General features: G+C 46.0%; 1 protein-coding gene across 1 annotated transcript in view; it reads left to right on the plus strand.

The window, feature by feature from the left end:
- The window catches only part of LOC146854871 (sodium- and chloride-dependent GABA transporter 2-like), a 681,032-nt gene that overhangs the window by 100,641 nt on the left and 559,643 nt on the right, over positions 1-20,748 (plus strand). The window contains exon 2 of the mRNA XM_085652276.1: positions 11,212-11,430. Coding sequence (XP_085508402.1) covers positions 11,217-11,430 — 214 coding nt within the window. The 5' untranslated portion in view covers positions 11,212-11,216. The remainder of the gene's footprint in view (positions 1-11,211; positions 11,431-20,748) is intronic.

Raw genomic sequence — 20,748 nt, forward strand, 5'->3', positions numbered from 1 at the left:
CGAGGAGGCAGTCCACGGGGGCGTCGTCGCGGACGGTGACCTTCAGCGTGCCCGACACTCCCCCCCACTTGAAGGGGATCCAGGCCATCTGGCACAAGCTCTCAGTGTTGTCTGCCGACCGGACGGGGCACAGTACATTAGGCAAGATCTGTTCGGGGGTCACCAAGTGGCAGCGGACGGCTGTCACGCTGGCTCCGGTGTCTCGGAGGGCCTCGGCCCGGCGTCCATTAATGGTGACCCACTGTTGGTACTTCTGGGTGTTGCTCGGGATGGGCGCCCGGGGTACCATCTCCCGGCTTCCCAGGCAGACTAATGTCATGGCGGCGGGTTCCCACTCGGTTGGTCCAGCGTCATAGTTCTCTTCCTCTTCTCCCCCTTCCCCCAGGGCAGCGGCCGCCAACTGGCGGGGGGGGTGGCCCGGTGGTCCCCGCCCATCGGTTCACGGGGCAGGTGGGGTCACTGGCATAGTGCCCTGGTTGTTGGCAGTTGTAGCACGTCACCGTTGGTCGAGGCCCTGGTCGGGCTGGGGGGCCCCTCTTCGGGCGAGGGACAGGACGTGCGGTTTGAGGGCGGTCCCCGGGGAGGGCTCCGGGGTGGCCCCGCTGGAAAGTCTCTGTTTCTGTTCGATCCCCCTCCTCCGCCCCGCTGGCGGTGGGGCCCCGCGGTGTTCCGCTGGTACTCCCCCATCGAGTTCCGAGGGACCCGGGTGTTCACCTATCGATCGGCCTCGGCGGCGAGCTTCCGCGGCTCGGTCAGCTTGCTGTCGAGGAGGTGCTGTCTCAGCTCGATGTAGCAGTTGTTGGAGAGGTGCTCCCATACAATGAGGTCGAACAGCTGTTCGTAGGAGGTGACTTTGCTGCCCTTGATCCACCCTTCCAGGGCTCTGCTGAAAAAGTCTACGTATTCCACCCAGGTGGTACCGGGGAGCTTCTTGCAGTCCCGGAAGCGTTGGCGGTACATCTCTGGGGTGAGCCCATAGCGGGTGAGCAGGGACTCTTTCATATGGTCATAGGAGGTCATCACTGCGTCTGGGAGCTGTAGCAGGGTGTCTCGGCCTTCGCTGAGGAACCGTCCCCATAGGCCGGCACCCCAATGTTTCCGGGGTACCCGATGGGCGGTCATAGCTACTTCGTAGGCCTTGAACCATTGTTGGATGTCGTCGTTCTTGTAGTACTCTTTGACGACATCCTTGGGGATGTGTACTTTCGCCTCGACTGGTGTGGGGGTGTCTCGGTTTCCGGGGGTGCCGGTCCCTCCATTTCTGGACTTGATTTCAAGTTCTTTAAGGCCCCGCTCATGCTCGAGGGTTAGCCTCCTCTCTTCCAGTTCTCGGTGCCGCTTTTTCTCCTCTATCTCTTCTTGCAGCCGCAGTTGTTCTAAGGCCAGTTTCTTTTCGGCTAGCAGGAGTTCGCCGTCCAGGCGGAGTCGGGCGAGCTCTAACTCGTGGGTCCTGACCCTCTCCCGTTCTCGTATCTCTTCCGGGGAGAGGCCGGTCTCTATGCTGGTTGTCCTCCCCTCTGCCGGGGCTGCGGTTGGTTGCCGGTGTACGTTTGGCACCGGGTTTTCTTCGGTTTGGGGGGAGGCCGCTTCGGACTCTACCCAGGTCTTTAGGGCTTTTTGCAGGTCCTCTTTTGTGTTTAATCTGGTGGTTGCAATGCCTTTGTCTTTACAAAACTGTTTTAGTTCCTTATGGGTATACTCCTCCAACCGTTCTTGTCGGAACTCCGCGGTTGGGGTGGTCTGTTGGTCGTTCATGGTTACCCTGTGTCTAGGTAGGTAGTGGGTGAGTTACTCGCTGTACGATCTGCGTCGGGCTCGGATCGCACCGCTGGCCACCAATGTTAGATGGGCGCCCTCCGGGAGCCCGATGGTGTCGGACTGACCACCCCGAGAGCCACCGTTCCGTAGGCGAGTAGCCGAGCGCCGCTGAGAAGCCTCCTGGGCGAGGTCCTTCTCCTATGATCGTATCAGCCAAGCAACCCCACCACCACAAAGGGACACCGCCAGGGTATTTATTCTTATAAGATTTTATCGGTTATCAAGGCAGGTTTCTGTGGCAATATTTACAGGTGGATCGAGGGATCCAAGAGAGTCTCAAAGTCTGGTTGGGATGGGGTAGCGGGACAGTCTCAGTCTTAGCCTGGTACTGGACATCCTGCGCCTAGCTCTCAATCCTCGAGCCGGGGGGTTCCGGGAACCGGGACGTCGTCCGCACGGTTCGGGGGATTGTTGCGGTGAGGTCGAGCCGCGACGAGGTCAGCAGGGCTCCGATGGTTTACTTCTGCGAGGTCGAGCCGCGACGAGGTCAGCAGGGCTCCGATGGTTTACTTCTGCGAGGTCGAGCCGCGACGAGGTCAGCAGGGCTCCGATGTTCCGGGAGGATCTTCTTCTCGGCAAAGGGGGGAGCCGCGACGCAGTCAGCAGGGCTCAGATGTCCAAGTTCCAAGTAGTGAGTCTTTCTCCGTAGGGTCAGCCGCGATCCGATCAGCAGGGCTCTTGACTCCAGGATACAACTGCTGTCCTGGCTTGAGGTTGCCCCAGATATAGGTCTGGAGCCCTTTGATGTCCGGACCCTTGCGCCTGGGGGGCGGAGGGGCCGGGATAGGAGAGGCCAGACACCCAGCGGGAGAGGCGCCAGCGCCCAGGAGGGCCGGAGGGCGATTGAAGCCAGGCGTTGAGGGACGGTTGGGGGTCCCATCGAAACTCCCCTCCTCCGGGATCGGTGGAGTGGCCACTTGGTACCCTCTGGCCGGATCTTGGTGCCTCGATGTCGGGGCTTCGCTGGGGCCGAGGCCGGGGCGAGCCGTGTCGCGTAGGCTGGTGCGGGTAGCAAAGTACAATCCGGAGGGACCCCGAAGGGTGGGGGCTGCCCCCGTCGGGTCGGGTAGGAGGGTTTGTGACCACGCCACGAGGCCAGGTCCAACACACGGCTCCCTTGGTATAGAGAGCATCGCTGCTTCTGCAACATAACAAACTTAAAGTAGCATCTCCAGCAGCTCTGTCTGAAGCAGTCATTACTAGGCAGCAGAGCACCCCCGCCCCCTCACACACAACGCACTTGCAGCATGGTAGTTTTCAGCAGTGCTTGGGTTAAAAGAAGCCTGCCCATCGGCTGGGAAAAAGAGTTTTAATAAACATTTAAAGGCTGTGTTCAAATCTTAACAGACGACCCAGCACCTCTGTCTCAGGAATGGATCACATGAGCAGATAGATGCCGGTGGGAGGATGGGCAACCTCACACGAGCTCTACGTTTTTTTTAAAATCCACGCTGGGAGGAAACAAAAATTGTAAACAGTAGTGCTTGAGAAAAACACTATTGGCCACAGAAGTGCCGATGACCAGCTGTGAGATCACCAAGCACCAGAGCACCCCGCCCCCTCACACACATCGCATCTGAACCAAAACGAAAATCAAAGGAGTGCGAGAGATGCTCCAGCAACTCTGCATGATGCAAATGGATCACGTGAGCCAATTGATGGGGGAGGGGAGCAAGGATAGGGAACTTCATGCGAGCTTTGCAGGTTTTTATTTTAAGAAAATTTGCGCCCGGACTCGTAGGAAATCTGAAATATAGACATTAGTGTCCGTGAAAAGCACTGTAGGCCACAGAATTGCGGATGAGCAGCTGTGGGGTAATGAGAGAGTGCACCTGCACACACAGAGCAGCACAGCACCCCAGCCCACTCACACACTTCACGCTCGCAGCGTGGTGGTTCTCAGTAGTGCTAGTGTTATGAGAGAAGTCTGCCAGCCCTGTGCTTCTCTTGCAGAGTCTGAAGAGCGAGCAAACTGTGCTGAGCCGGATCGCGAAGTGCGTGAAGGCGGGACACATCTCTGGGCTGGGTGAGTACTGAGAGAAAGTTCCTGAAGCGGCGTGAGAGGGAGCAAGGGGGTGGGGAGACATGGAAAGTTCTGCCGGAGAGAGATGACAGGAATGAGACTGCTAGAAGCAAAATAGGGTGGAGAGACTGAGGAGTAACGTAGAAGGAGAGAGGCGGAGACTGCAAGTGGATAAGAGAAGGATAGAAAGATAAGGGACAGTTAGCACCAAGGTGGAGATGAAGGTGAGAGAGGGGAAGGAAGCGGATGCCTCGAAGGGCGGTGGGGTCAGGGTGACGAGAAAGGAGCATAGTATTACAAACAAGCGCGCGAGCTGAAGGAAAAAAAAAGACAAGGAGAGGAGGAAGCAGCAGGGGGAGGGGAGAGAGGATGGGGTCTGCGCGTGTTTCATCTGCAGGAGCGAGCAGGGGCACCATATGTTTGCAAGTTAATTACAAACATATGGTGTCAAAGCTCGCTTCCGCAAGGGAATCGCCAAACGTGCATGCGTTGCCATTGAAAGCAATGCAATGCGTGCACGTTTTTGGCTGAAAAGGCGAAGCGATTTCTAAAGGTCTTTTTCCTATGCCGCGCATGCATGCTGCGTAGGCGAGACCTAAAAACAAATTAGACTAGGGAGGGACAGCCTCGTTCATTCTTCTGGATTTGAGCGTAGCTTTCAACACTGTCTCCCATGTAATCCTCTGACATAGATTGGCGTCAGCAGGTATTGCTGGGTGTGCATTAAGGTGGCTGTCCTTGTTTCTGGACAATAGAAACGTCTAGGTTAGGGAAAGGCCTTGTCTGTTGGAGGTTCATCGGCTCAGATGAGGAGTGCCTCAGGGCTCGTCACTAAGCCCCACTCTTTTTAATGTCTATGTTCACCCTTTAGCCGACATTATTGGTTCAGCAAGACTTACCATGGTGTTGTACACTGACGACACACAAATCGTTGTCTCCCTATCACCCAATACCAACCTTACATCGGAGACTCTGTCCATCTGCCTGGAGAATGTGAACAACTGGATGATAACTAGTTGCCTTAAATCGAATGGCGAAAAGACAGAGATTATGGTTGTTGGAAACAATCCAGCACTGTGAGACGACATTCTCTGGCATACGTGCCTGTGTGACTGCCATTCCCCAAAACAAAAGTAAAGAGCTTGGGGGTACTAATGGATAAAGATCTGACAATGGCTGCCAGGGCAAAGAAAGTGGCAGGGACATGTTCTGATCTCCTGAGAGCCCTTTGAAAGACAGTTAAATGGCTCCCTAAGGATACCCAGAGAGTAGTTGTATAAGGTCTTGTACTTACATGCTTAGACTACAGTAGCTCTCTCTACCTAGGCAGCCCTGCCTATGTGATTAGGAATCTGCAATTTATCCAAAATGATGCAGCCCAAATATTGCTGGGTCTATTAAAAACACTCGGGCATATTTAAAAGGGGATATCGCCACCAAAACATCAATTTAAGTGACGTTCTGGTGGCAATTTCCCCTTCTCCCTATTTACAAAGTGGCGCTAACGTGGCTTATTGCCACCTTGTAAATAAGGCCCCCTTTCACTTCACTTCGCTTCACTTAGCGTGAAGGGGCGTGCAATGTGTGTTGTAGTGGGCGTTCCGCCTCAAAACCCATTGTTTTTTGACTCTGCCCCTTATTTACAAGGATGGGGCAGTGCCAAAAACTAAGGCCAGGTAAAACCTGGACTTAGGGTGGCGATAGGAGGAGAAATTATGAATTTTTCCTCATATTTTGCTCTTTCTATGTGTGCTGCATTCTGCAGCATACATAGAAACAGCAAATGGCCTTTAAAGATTATTTATGTGAAGAAAGGTGTTCCTGCATGCACATAAACAATTGCCCCTGCAGCACAGGCACCTTACAACATGGCGCAAGGGTGCCTGCGCTGGCGCTGGGCAGCTTTTTTAGTGCCAGCGCTAGGGGAAACTCAGGGGTGTGCGTATTTTTGTAAATACGGTGCATCCCTGCGTTTAAAAAATGTTGGAGTGCGGCATTACCAATTTTGACGAAACATCGTTCTCCGACATTTTATTGTAATATTCCCCACAGTGTGCTCAACTGGCTCTGGCAAGCCTTCACTGGCTGCCAGTGAGAAAAATAATTACATTTAAGGTCTTATGCGTTGCACACAAGGTAAAATATATGCACTTGGCTCGCACATCCTTAGTCACCTTGTCACACCATACAATAATGTGAGAGAGCTAAGATCTAACAATCATTCTCTCTTGGCAATCCCCAGAATTAAAAGAGCGAGAGGCGGAGGCTGATGTTTAGTTATCTAGTGTCTAACCTCTGGAACTCCCTGCCTAGTCACCTTAGATCCAACAGCAATTTGTTGAGTTTCAGGAAGCAACTGAAGCTGCACCTCTTCCTTTAAGCATTGTATTTGATTCTCATGAGCCTGTCTCTGGGTAGCTATGCGCTCTACAAGTCCCTGTAAGATAAAATAGCATAATATCATGACAGTCAAACCTCTAGTAATGGGGACGCCCAGATATGTCAGCAACTTAGAGACCCACCTCATATTTTAGGCCTTTATATACACGCACCAGTGGTCACCCTGGACTTCTGGAGTGCCTCACATTTAGTCCATTTGATTGTAAAGCAGGGGGAATGGGTAAATCTGTCAATAATGGACATTATCACTGGAATGGAGGATTTTGGGTGGGACAGGAGAAGAAGGATGGCATCAGCATACAACAGGGTCTTGATCTCGTTATCTAAGAAGACTTCCACTGATGAGCGATGGATGGCCATGGGCAGGGGCTCAGGGGCCAACAGGAACAGGAGTGGCGACAGCGGTCAACCCTGACATGTGCCTTTAGGAATAGCAAATGGATTTGAGAGAAAATCACAGAAGTTGACATCTGCATTTGGTGAATCATAAAGAAGCCGGACCTTGCCAATGAAGTAATTACTAAGGGCGGGCAGTAAACTCTCCTTCTCCAGCGAAGTTTGCGGAGATTTAGTAACTCCGCACTGCATTTGTAGTGCAAAGTTTTCTAAAACTCAGCCTACGCAGCGGAGCGGAGTTCACCCGTGCAGGCCGAGACTTACCTGCCACCCAGATCAGTGTCTCCTCTGTCCTGTTCCTGCTGCCATGCCTGGCTCCACTACTTCCGCTGCTCTGGGAAAATTTCAGGAAGAACTGCAGTGCCTATAGGTCAGGCATGCCTTCACGCAGTACGCCGTGCAGTCCTTCCTGACATTCTCCCGGAGCAGCGGAAGTAGCGGACTCAGGTCCAGCAGCAGGAGCAGGACAAAGGAGGAGACACAGATCTGGAAGGAAGTAAGTCTGACTCTTTAGTTCTTAATCTTTCTATACTTAGACTATGTGGGAGGGGAAAGGGGGCTAGGACTTTAGCAGGAGGGGGGTGGTGGGGCCAAGGTTTTAGCGAGAAGGGGCAGGGGGCCAGTTCTTTAGCGGTGTGGTGTGGGGGTGCCTTACAGGGGGGTACACTGCCAGCCATAGAACTCTGCAGAATTTCACTGAGTTTTCTAGTAACTCCGTGAAATTCCACAAAGTACCAATACGCGAGGTCCGCCCACCCCTAGTAATTACAAGACCGATCACTCAAAAGAGATATGGCCATTCTTCATGGGCAAACAACTTCTCTGCGTCCTCTGAGAGGGTATTCTTCGTATACCAGAGCAGGTGCACTAAATCCTCTGATGGTTGTGTGAGCCCACTTGAGATTTATGAACAAGCTGTTGCATCACCTCGTGTAGCCGGGATGTGAGAATTTTGCCCATTATCCTCAGGTCGACACTAAGCAGTGAAATAGGACGGTGCCTAGTACAGTCCAAGGAGTCCTTGTTCCCCTTAAGGAGGAGAGCAATAGTAGCTGTATTGGAGATTGCCCCTAAGGAAGCAGCCTCATTGGTATTTCATAATGTTTTAGTCAGAGGAGGCACCAGTAACGGTTTAGCAACCTTCTAAAATCGCCCCAGAAGGCTATCTTCCCTAGGCGATTTACAAGTCAGTAAGGCTGAGATAGACTCCTCCACCTCCTCTTCTGTGCCTTCACCCTCAAGACACTTGGGACCCTCCATGTTGGGAGTGAGAGCATGGAGGGGTGCTAGAAAAGCATAAGTTTGCTCCTGTATGGAGTGAAGTTTCAAGGTTTAATGAGAGGAGTAAACCGAGGTGAATCAGCAGTAATAACCTAGGGGTGGGTCAACAATGCGCTGTGATGGTTGCAAATTGGTGAAATGGACATTTGCGCCTCAAGTTGGTATAATTGGACATCCAGCAGGCGGCTCACATTCTCCCCATGCTCACACCTCTGCCATTATAGTTCTGCCAGAGCTTTTTTCAGCTGCTGTCAGAAAATATGAGTTGAATCAAGATTTGGACACCTCTAGGGCCATCAAGAGTGCCAGCGTGGGAGACATCACGTTTTGGTCCGGAGATCATGTACCCCCCCTCCAGAATCCGAATGCTCACCTGGACTGTGCATTTGCTGCAGTGGAATCTTGCATTATGATGCCTTGTAAGGTCTCCTTCCTGGCTGCCCTCAGGGTCCTACTGGATCTCACCAACCACTCATAATCTGCGAGATGGAAACTCATGAAGTCTGAATTGTTTAATCTGATTGGGTTGCCTATAAGCCAATGCCTGCATCCTCCATCTAATCGGTGGGGGAGATACCAATCCCATAGCCAAACCCAACCCCATAGGAGACCAGCTTCCAGGATATTGCATTTTCCACATTTGCCACATCCGGGAGCACCTGCCCCTGAAGAAGAAAGCAATCAGTGGGTGATTGCATCCCATATGGGCAAGAGAAGAACGTGGGGTGAAGCAGGCACCACACATTCAGAAGGGTTTGATCCTCCAAAAAGATCGTACAGGAGGGCTCTGTCAGCTCAATAGTGGCAGTCAGGGCAACTAGAACAGCCCAAAATGAGGTCAGGAGGCAGGTTGCAATCTCCCCCTAAAAGTGGAGGTATAAATTCGAAAGTGGGCAATGAAGTGGTTCTTGTCAGTGTAAGGGGTGCAAATGAAATGAAGAATCACTAATTTGGCAAAACCCCATCTGCCTTCCTCATCCATCACGGTCTTGAGAAACTTACAGGGGAGTTTGTGGATAATAAGGATGGCCACCCCCCATTTCTGGGAGGAGCTATGGAAAGGATTCAAGCCACACACAAGTTTCAAGATGTCAGGCTGCTTGGCACCGTACAGGCTTCAGTGAACAAAGCAGGCTGTCAGGCGGTGGCCTGTATCACCGTCCAGGCTGGTGAGTAAGGAGGACATCTCAGGCCGATGAGGAGAGAAGCGGGTTGGCAATCAGGTGGTATGGAGGCCCGCTCGGCCAGCAAGTCTAACAGCCAAAATGGCAGGTGGCATGCCAGAGACGAGCACCGCCAACACCAAAGAACCAATGCTTCAGCTCTCCACGAGTGTGACAGAGCTCCTCTCTACCTGGGCAGTACGGGACATAAGAGAATAAAAAATACAGGCTTCCTTCAGCCCCGGGACACAACAGAAAGACATAAATGGCCTGCTCTGCAGCAGAGCTTCAGCAAGGAGTGGCCATCGTGGTCAGCCTGTAGCTCAATCAATCATTCAGGGGTTGGTAAAGCACACCTACTCACCTGTGAGGGTCTCAAGGTGCTGGAAGGGTAAGGGGGGTGGCTTCTTTGATGCAGGTGTCATTTGAAAAGCCAGGTCTTGAGGTCCTTCCTGAACTAGGGCAGTGTGGGAGATTGCCGGATGTGGACGTGGAGGGTGATCCAGGCTTTGGCTGAGAGGTAAAAGAAGGACTTTCCTCCTGTTCTAGTCTTGCTGATATATGGGACGGTGGCCAGAGAGAGCTTGGTTGATCGGGCTGTCTTTGGAAGGAGAGGCAGCTGTTCAGGTATACTGGTCCGGTGTTGTGAAGGGCCTTGTATGCTTGCATGAGGAGTTCGAAGGTGATTCTTCTTTCGAATGGAAGCCAGTGGAAGTCGCCGAGGTGATGTGGCTGTGAGGATCAGTCTGGCTGCAGTGTTCTGGACAGTCTGGAGTTTGCAAAAGAGTTTCTTCTTGATTCTCACATAGAGAGTGTTGCCGTAGTCCAGTCTGTTGCTGATGAGTACGTGCGTGACAGTTTTTCTGGTTTCGGTTGGGATCCATCTGAAAGTCTTTCGAAGCATGCAGCGGGTGTTGAAGCAGGGTGAGGAGACGGTGTGGATCTGGTGTTTTATTGTAAGCGAGGAGTCTAGTATGATGCCAAGGTTTTGTGTGTGGTCCGTCGCGGTTGGGGGATGTCTGAGGGCAGAGTGCCACCAGGAGCCGTTCCATGCAGAGAGGGTGGTACCAAGGATGAGGACTTCCATCTTTTCTCAGTTAAGTTTCAGGCAGCTGTTCTTCATCCAGTAGGTGACGGCTTTCATCGCTTCCTGGAAGTTATGTCCGGTGATGTTGGGTCCATTGGTGAGGTAGAGGATCAGCTGGGTGACGTTGTCATAGGAGATGATGTTGAACGCGTGGTTGATTGATATTTGTGAGGGGGCAATGTTGACGTTGAATAGGCTGGGGCTGAGGCAAGAGCCCTGGGGCTTTCCACAGTTGGTCTCTGTCGGTTCCGAGAGGTAGGGAGGAAGTCTGACCCACTGAGTTTTGTCGGGGAGGAAGGAAGGGGTCCAGTCGAGGGGCTGGTGGCTATGGTGTGGTGGGAGACGGTGTTGAATGCAGCCGACAGGTCCAGGAGGATGAGGGCTGCCGATTCACCTTGGTTGAGGAGGAGCTCTGCCTCCGCCTCCAGTGCGGAGATATGCCCTGAGTGTGGAACCTCAACCCAAGAGCGGAACCTCAGCAGTCGAAAAGATACTACTCCTAACTTAGCTTTGTGAATACCAAAAAGTAATAAACTTTGACTTTTTGGTCTTACTTTATCATTATGAATTGAGCCCTCACTTTCCCAATCACTTAGTTACCTAGTCACATACTGACAATCATTTGATACAACAGTGTGGTTTCCAGGCTCTCTAAGTGCTTGCTTGAATATCAAACCTAATACTTTATAAACATGAAACTGACAAGATTTACTGTAGATAACACCTCCTAGGACTGATGCCATGATCAATCCTGAGCCCCATTGAAGGTAAGGTTACGCATGGTGACAGTTGCAAAGCAAGAGTGCCACGGCCCTAAGTCAAGCGAGGAAAATGGGCTGCTGGGCTTTCTGGTGGAAAGTAAAAAACTGTCATAACCAGGTAACACTAGACTCCTTAGAACCCTGGGCCCTCATGCCACTGTACCTGCTACACCACTGATATCTATGCCCTTGTGTGAAGATAAAGAATGCTCAGAGTATGTCTTTCATTGCACATTGCGATCTGTGCTCAATGTAAGATGTTTTTCCTGTTTGTTTTTTTAGGTGTAATGGCTAGCAAGGATGCTGGGACAGTTACCAATGGCGATACCATACCTGCTCATCCCCTCATGGAAAAGGAGGAGGCTGAAGAGGGCAAGCCAGAGATAATGGAGCGAGGACACTGGAACAACAAGCTGGAATTTGTATTGTCTGTGGCCGGGGAAATAATTGGATTGGGCAATGTCTGGAGATTTCCTTATCTCTGTTACAAAAATGGAGGCGGTAAGAACAGGGCACTGCTCTGAATTTTACGCAAATACAGTATAGAAACTTAAATTACAGCCCACCCATTACTACTGAATTTTAGGTACTAGATCTAAAGGACAGAAGAATGCAGTCAAATGTGCTATGGTGATGGAGGGCTGATGTTGTATGGGCTTTTCCAAAGTAAGTCTGGAGTTTTGGATGAATATGGCTTGAAACAAAATGGATGGTCACTGATGATCAAATATATGAAGTTTTATGGTTCAAATCTATTTTATTCATTTAACCAATGACACATGTGCCCACCTACTTCCAATGGGCGGTGAGGCACCACAGTATTTGGGAAGAATTAAGGTGGGGTAGGGAGGGTCAGTGTGAATTGGTCTCAGTAATGATTGAGTGGGCTTGGAATGGTAAGAAGGTAGTCCAAACAGAGGGGACGTGTGATAGAGATCAGGGTGTGTACAATATTCCCACTACCACGAATAAAGTAATCTCACAGTTACACGCACATGCATACATCAGTAAATATTTAACTAATAGAAGACACATCTATGAATATGGGGAAGCTATCGGCCGCTCTTTAGCTTTGAGATTAAAAATGAAGTCCACCTCTCGGGTGATTTCAAGAATTCAGGATCAAGATGGGGTGATTCGGGAAGCCCCCTCGGAGATTCTACAAGTATTTCATCAATTTTATTCGGAATTGTATACTCAGCAATCACATTCTACCATGGCTCAGATCCCTGATTGTGCAGTGTTAAAACAGCTAAATAACATTGAAGCTGATATTTTAGATAGCCCCTTTACTATGGAGGAATTAATGGAGGCTGTTAGTCAAATACCTAATGGGAAGGCTGCCGGCCCTGACTTTATTCCGGGGGAGGTTTATAAATGCTTTTTTGAATCACTGAAGAATGTATTGTTATCAACATTTAGGATGGCACAAAAGGGAATAGCACCCGCTACCTGGAACGACGCTTCTATTATTGTTTTTAGTAAAAAAGGGAAACCGCCTGAATTACCAGGATCATATCGTCCAATATCTTTACTTAATTGTGACAGCAAACTATATTCTAAAATGTTGGCCAATCGTATGTCTAAGGTTATATCATCATTAGTTACTATAAATCAGCATGGCTTTATACCCAAAAGAGGAACGGTCTCTCATATCAATAAAGTTATTACTTTATTTGACTATGCTGACGTGAAAAAAAAGGATTTGGCTCTGATTCTTTTAGATGCTGAGAAAGCTTTTGATCGTGTGGAATGGGTCTATCTGTGGGAGGTGATGAAACGGATGGGTTTTGGCAGTGCTTTTTTAAAGGCAATTCAGGTGTTATACAGTGCACCAATTGCCAGAATCTCAGCAATGGGCTTAAAGTCAGAGGAAATTAAAATTACTAGAGGAACAAGGCAAGGGTGTCCTTGCTCCCCTTTATTGTTTGCCTTATATATCCATCCCTTCATCATAAGCCTACAGAATTCTTTATGTATCAAACCCTTTCCAGTTGCTGATACTCTATTTACTGTATTCGCATATGCGGATGATATAGCCATAGTAACTACTGATCCCAGGGAGGCAATAGTGGAGATTGAATTATTGGCCAAAGATTATGGAAGTATGTCAGGATACAAATTAAACGCGGAAAAAACCCAAATTCTTTGTACAAAGAATATACAATTTAATGATTGTCGGGTTACTAATGAAGTAACCTATTTGGGTATTCTAATTAAAATCCAAATGCAAGAAATTGTAGAGAGAAATTGGGAAGTGAGCATAGCCCAGATTAAACAGTCATTAGATAAATGGAGCAGACTTCAATTATCCATCATTGGAAGGGGGAATATAATTAAGATGAATATTTTAGCTAAAATACTATATCTATTTCGCAGTATACCCCTGGAATTTCCACTTAAACATATACAGTATTTACAAAATATCTGTGGGAAGTTTGTTTGGGCCCCCGGTAAACCGCGTAGATCCATGAAATGGCTTACATTGCCGGAAGAAAGAGGAGGACGCGGTATACCTGATTTTCTTTTTTATTATTATATTTGCTTTTTACAAAAAATGGGATATATATTGACAGGGGAATCGCCAAAGAATGAGGCGGATAGCCCATCTATTTTCTTTTTACTTTTAGGAGCACAAGCAAAAGGATGCCTATTAAAAGAACTAGAGGGCAATTATTACAAACATACACGATTCAAGACTCTTGCCTCAGCATTTAAAGTGTGGAGAAATGTTAAGAGATTAATGAAATTCGGTAAAATTACATATTATACTCCTTTTGAAGCCTATAAACTACTCCCCTCGGTGTTCTGGGATGATATCGCTAAGATATGGCTTAAAAAAGGGATTTCAAGAATTGGGGATTTATATCATAAAAATGCTATATTCGTAACATATGCAGAATTATCAGATAAATTTCGGCTTTCACCCGCGTTCTTTTTTAAATATCTCCAAGTCCGGGATTTTTGTTTAAAAAATCATATTGAGGCACTTCCTAATGACTTAATTGAGGGAATTCGGCTCCAGAAAAGGATTGGTCCATTATATGTGATCTTAAATGATTACAAAAATGATGACATGCAAAAATACAACCAGTACTGGACTATACAATTGGCAGACCCTCAAATAGATATAGGGGAATCGCTATGTCTTGCTAAGAAAATTTGTTTGGCAGCCAATTTAAAAGCCCAAGTCTATAAAACTATTTTTAGGTTATACTACACTCCTAAACGTATGGCGACTTGGGGCGAAAAATATGATGGTAAATGTTTTCGTTGTGGAGAACAAGAGGCAGACATGGTGCATATCTTCTATAAGTGTACAAAACTGATGCATTTTATTGCTGAGATTGAAAAATTTATTTCATTGGTACTTGGTTGTCCGGTAAAGATCTCTCCATCACTGATGATATTAGGAAGATGTCAATGTGTATATAGTCATCAGGTCTTAAAAGAACACTCGTATTTTCTTTTTCTTGCAATGACTGTTGCTCGGCTATGTATTGCAACAGAGTGGTTATCACCTGAGGCTCCTACGTTTGAATTTTGGAGAGCTAAGTTGTATCGTATGTATGAAACTGAAATGCATTTATATGCCCTAAAAGGGATCAGGAAGAAACGTTTAGGTATTCTAATTTGGGGAGCCCTTATGAATTTTTTGTCTGACGATATGGGTATATTGTAGTATATGTGATTTTTTTTTTTTTTTTCTATGCTCTTTTTCTCTATTTTTATGCCGCACTTTGCTACATTAATTTATGTATGTATATATTTGTGAATCCGCTTTGGAAACAATAAAAAAAAAAAAAAAAACATGCATACATCATACGCTAGGGCCCATTTCACTAACATACGCTCAAATACTCTACCACCAATAAACCTGTGGAAGGAAACACTCCTAAACACCCTGCATCTATACCGAGGTCGATAAGACCTGGTTTTTGTGACTGTCCCTAAGCATAATCTATACAATATATACAACAATAATCAATAACGCAAACCCAATAATTGACAAGAAAGAATATCCAACACCATGTTTAAAATTATATTGTTTTATCTAAAATTAGTCAAAGAAAATCAATTAGAGTAAATCATTTCTCATAGTTACCTATTCTAGCTAAATGTCAGAACGGGTCAGGACAAGTCTCTCGGTAAATGTCTCTCAAGACGAAGTCCCTTCAGCATCAATCCTCAGCAACGCAGATTCCGTACGCGGCAAAGGCAAAATGGCAAGTGGCAAAGACCCTCTCTAGGCTAACATCTTATAGTTTCTAAACAATAGAAAGATACATTGGGAACATAGAAAAAACTATAATGTCCGCCGGACTTGCTGAGCAGAGCGAGAAGGAAAGGATGTAACATCGCTACATTTGAGAATCTCCGCTCAGGAAAAGTACACATAATGAAAACTACGGAACAGGAACCAAGAAAATAAAACATGTATCATATTAATCCTGCTTCTCCTCGGCTATCGAGCCACAGTTCAGAGCTTCTCGCTAAGGCTCCTTTGTTTCCCAAGGCTGCCAAGGACACCTTCATTTCACTTGGAGACTTCCCAAAAACTGCTGCTGTCCTCATGGAAAGTTTTTCAAGCAAGGACCATGGTCAGTTAGCTTCAGGACCATTTCCAGCAGGGGTCTCCCTCGTCACAGTTTTCATATTTAAATCACAGCCAGGCTCACAATTCGGCCATCTTTTCTTAGGCCAACATAGGCCTCAATAGACCATCTTAATTAAAAGAGACAAAACAACGTTACCACAGCATAGTGATTAAACAGTGTTAACCCCACTAATACCCTTATGTGTATGCATTTATCTAGCACTTGCAACATAGAAAAGCATTAATTCAGAAAGCGTTTTGTGCTCAAAAATAAACAGCACATAGCAACGTTTAAACATGAAAACATGCACGTTATTTTTTAAAACAGCACATTTATGCACACCCACATGTAACTCTCTCTTGTTAGGACAAACGGATTGATTAATATAAACGCACTTGCACAAGACAAATAATTAATTATTAATTATTAATAAATTAATACAACGAATAGACATGCCAGAGCTTCAAAAGCCCCAGAATTTTCAAACTGAAAACTCTGCTCCAGCAATCCCCCCTTTGGTGATTTTATCACCAAATAAACCCCAAAAAAAAATTAGTGAAAATTTAGTCCCTATTTTAGGAGAAATCGGAAATGTCTTTTCCCCTTTACACAACATTAGTCCCTATTTTAGGAGAAATCGGAAATGTCTTTTCCCCTTTACACAACATTAGACACCAGTCACTCTTTCATCATCCCTTTTTGTCTCTAAGTAAACACTCTCCCTCAATTCTTCTAGTTCAATTTCTTGAGGTTCTCTTTTCAACTTCTTGTTTTTCTTTTCATTATTCAATTTCTTCCTCCCTCCCCTGTTTTTACAACACACACACACCAATCTTATTATTAATAAAGCAACAATTATACAAGTTAAGGGAAACAAAATTCTACCTATAATAGTACTACCTATTTTTGCAATAAAATCCTTAACAGCTATCATTTTATTAGCTATTTTAGTCCATAAACTCTCAGTTTCAAGTGGTACTAATTCTTCATGCAAATCAGTAATATTTTTGATATAGACCTTCAGGTCTTTGCTTTCGTCTGGAATGTAAGTGCAACAATGTTGAACTTTCAGCATTCCACAGACTCCACCCTCCTTGGCCAATAGAATATCAAGGGCAAGTCGATTTTGCATAGACATGGCACATACGGCACTTAATTCCGTATTCACCAAAAGAAACCCTCCAGCGGTATTTGTCGATAAGCGATCAACCACTGTGGACAGTTTCCGAATTCCATAAGCATTCAAAGAAATTCCCACTGCTGGAATCAAAACCCCAAAAATATCACCCACTATTTCAGACCAAGTTTCTCTCTTAAAACGCATTAGTAAGTTAATATGTTCTACATCTGTTATTTTATCTATATGGAAAATCTTTGGAAAAACTAGGCCCACATAACATGTGCCATACCAATGGTCAGGCAACTTGTAATAAGCCTTATTCCCACAAACATACTATACTCCTGGAAAAATTGTATCTTCTCCACCTCTGAAACCCCAACCTGTTGCAATGAAGTATGTATCATGGCACTCACTAGTCCCGACAAAATATGTATCATATTGGGATTTCCTTCTTGTAATACAAAGTTTACCCTTCTGTGGTGCATCTAGAGCTAAAGTTGGACTAGCCCCATTCTTCAACTCTTTTCCCATCTCAATGTCCCAAATTGTCTCACTCACTTTATATTTTCCTGCTTTCTCATGCATGTTCAATCTCCTTTCTTCTACCATATCCAGGAAAGCTTTCTCCTCTCCTTTCAAACTACAAGTTAAATTATTCTTAAAAATGTAATCTAATGTTAATCCTTTTTCTTCAATAAAAATCTCACCAAAAGTGTTAGCTTCTTTAGCTGGATTCAGCTCTTTGTTCATTGGCAAGTGCCCAAAAATACTATCTCTGTTAGACATCTTGTAATCTACCTTCCCTAACAAATAAAAAACACTACTTAAAATACTACAGGAAATACCATATGTAGCTGGTAAATGATGATAAGTAACACCCTCTGAAACGGATGCAGGTAATTGCATACAGACGTAGCAATCCCTTACTTCCATTGTCTTCACATATTCATATAACAGTTTCGAAAAAACATTACTAGAAAAGTTATTAATTGACCTATCTTTGTGTATGTAAGTATTACTAATTCTAATTGGAACTACTTTTTGTGAATTCTTCTCTACATTTGTCACATTCTCTGTATGCATCTCAAACTCTACTTTAAAAGTAACTAATAAAACTAAAACACCCCATAGAAGCATTAATAATCCAGTACAGCAGCAGCACATCCTACACCACCTTTTAAAGAAGGCACATCTATTTCTATTATCCTCTATGTTAGCCATTTTAGTTTAGCCTCTACTACTCCACTACTGTTTGAACTTTTCCAATTCTTCAGCAATTCTTCAGCTTTCAGTTTATCCAAATGATCTCTTCGTTCACTTAATCCAAGTGAATCCTTCCTTTATTCAGTTTGGATACTTGTCATTCTTCACTTCAATTTCTTCAACATCAAATTGTATTAGATCTCCAACATCAAAATCCTCAGTACTCGACTCTTCTCCAATGTCAGTCAAGAGTACTTTCAGAATTTCACCAGTATCTTCCTCAACCACTTCTCTCAAGATCTCTTCCGGATTATCTCGAGTCACTGCTTCTTCTTTTCCTCCTTCAGACAGTGCCACATAAGACCATTCCGGCGATCTGTACTTTTGGTTGGGTCTTCTTACTCTTTTTATTTCTACTGGTTCGTTTGACTCCTTTGATTTTTCTCCTTCAGCTTTTGAACTTTGACTCGAAACTTCATTCACTTGTTCAGCTTTCGATGTATTTGCTCTTATTATTTTGTATCTCAGTCTCTTAACTCAGTTGTTAGGCCAACGATCTCCTCTTAACACCTTTTTCGGCTTTATTTCTTTATTACTTCTTTCTCCAATCCAAGTTCTCTTTCTCAGAACTCGACCCTCTGTTTGTTCATCCTCATCATCTGTTTCAAGTGCCTCTTGTTTCCGCTTTCCAGCAGCTCTCTTCTTTTCCACAGATTTTTTCACCACTGTTTGAGACTTCCCTACTCCTGTCCCTCCTCGGATCTCCGACACGCAATCTTCTTGCTGTCTACTTGTCCCTTCACCTGGCTCATCAAGAATGTTCCCTACACCTCCTCGGGGGTCTTCCGCAATCTGTCCCTTTCTATCTTCTTCTGACCCTACTTCTTCAAGTATAATCTCAAGTGGTTCTTCAATCTCCTCCTCTTCTGATTCAGGAGTAGTCTCTGTGTGATTTCTCTTTTCTTTTCTTTTTCCTTCACTGCTGTTTGAAACTTCAGGCTCTTTTACAGAATTCGATCTCTTCTCTGATACTCGCAGTGGTTCATTCGAAGCTTTTCCTACTTCTTTCCCCACTGATTCTGTATCTTCATCATCGCTGGAATCTGACTCTTCAAAATACTCTTTACCAGTCCCTTCTTTTGGGTTTGGAACTCTCAGAGTATGACTTGCATGTACCCAGTGCTTCACTCCAGCACACTTCACTGCAGTCGTCGTAGTCAGAATAACTTGTCTCGGCCTTCCCCACCTTGGAATCAAGCAATTTCTTCTTCTGTGAACTTTTATCCTCACCCAGTCTCCTGGACTCAGATCATGGGCTTGCTTCTTCTCAAGTGTGGTAGCTTCTTCTCCAACCTGGTGAAACACAGAATGAACTGCGTCAGCCAGGCCTTTACAGTAATCCAAAATCATGTCATCAGTTATTGTCACCAATTTATTGACAGGCACGAATGCATGGCGCATTGCACGTCCCATGATTATCTCGTGCGGACTCAAACCAGTAGTTCTATCTGGAGTAGATCTCATAGTCATCAGAACTAGAGGTAACACATCTGGCCATTTCATGCCAGTGGCTAAGCACATTTTTCCAATCCTATTCTTGATTGTGCCATTAATCTGCTCAACCACACCAGAAGCCTCTGGTCTGTATGCACAATGTAGCTGCTGCTGTATTTTCAATGCTTCACAAATCAAAGCCATGAGCTCATTTTGAAAATGTCCACCTCTATCAGACTCAACTGTTACTGGAAACCCGTACCTAGGAATCAACTCCCTTAACAGTAACTTTGCCACTGTTAATCCATCATTTCTTCTAGTCGGGTAAGCTTCCACCCACCTTGAAAACAAACAGACTACAACTAGAACATACCTCAGTCTGTTTACTTGGGGCATCTCAATGAAATCAATCTGCATTCTTGTAAAAGGACCTCCTTCTCTGCCTATTGTCCCCAGACTCACCACTGTCTTTTTCCCAGTGTTAAATTGCTGACAAACTAAACACCTCTGACAGATGCTTTCTGCAATTGTCCTGAACTTTGCATTGTACCAGGTTTGCTTGAACGACCTAACCATCGCGTCCCTCCCCAAATGTCCCTGGCCATGATACATCCTTGCCATTGACGACAAGATGGAGTTGGGCATCACTGGTCTGCCATCTCTGTAGACCCAAACATGGTCTGTTTCTCTTGGAGCACATCCTGCCTTAATCCAATCTTTTTTCTCTTCCTCTCCTGCCTCATCTTGCAACTGTTTCACTTCATCCCAGGTCTCTAAGACATTAGTAAACATCACAGAGAGTAAAGACATTTCCCCTTCTCTGTCCCTGTTGATGGACTGATTTGTTTTGGCACAATATTGTGCAACATCGTTCGCATAACGGTTTCCGACCGTTATAAAATCCTCCCCTAGTCCATGGGCAGCACATTTTACAACTGCTAACTCCTTAGGCAGCTGTATCGCCTCAAGCAATTTACCAATCATTTCAGCATTCTTTATCGGAGTTCCACTTGATGTCAAGAAACCTCTTTGTAGCCAAAGTTGGCCAAAATCATGCACCACTCCAAATCCATACTGACTATCAGTCAATACAGTCGTCCTCAAATCTTTCCCAATTTCGCAAGCTTTTGTCAATGCTATCAATTCAGCAACTTGCGCAGATTTCACTCCTTTCAATGGTGATGCTTCCATGACCTCTGAAACTTTGCATACCGCATATGCTGCACATAGCACACCATCATCATTTCTCAGGCATGATCCATCCACAAACAACACATGATCACTCTCATTCAAGGGTAGATCCCTTATGTCTGGTCTTGGTTTTGTACAGTACTCAAGCACATCCAAACAATCATGATCATCTTCCATCTTCACACCCACATTTTCAATATCTGGTAAAAGTGT

Source organism: Triturus cristatus, chromosome 4_1, assembly GCF_964204655.1.
Source record: "Triturus cristatus chromosome 4_1, aTriCri1.1, whole genome shotgun sequence".
In the NCBI taxonomy this organism is placed as follows: domain Eukaryota; kingdom Metazoa; phylum Chordata; class Amphibia; order Caudata; family Salamandridae; genus Triturus; species Triturus cristatus.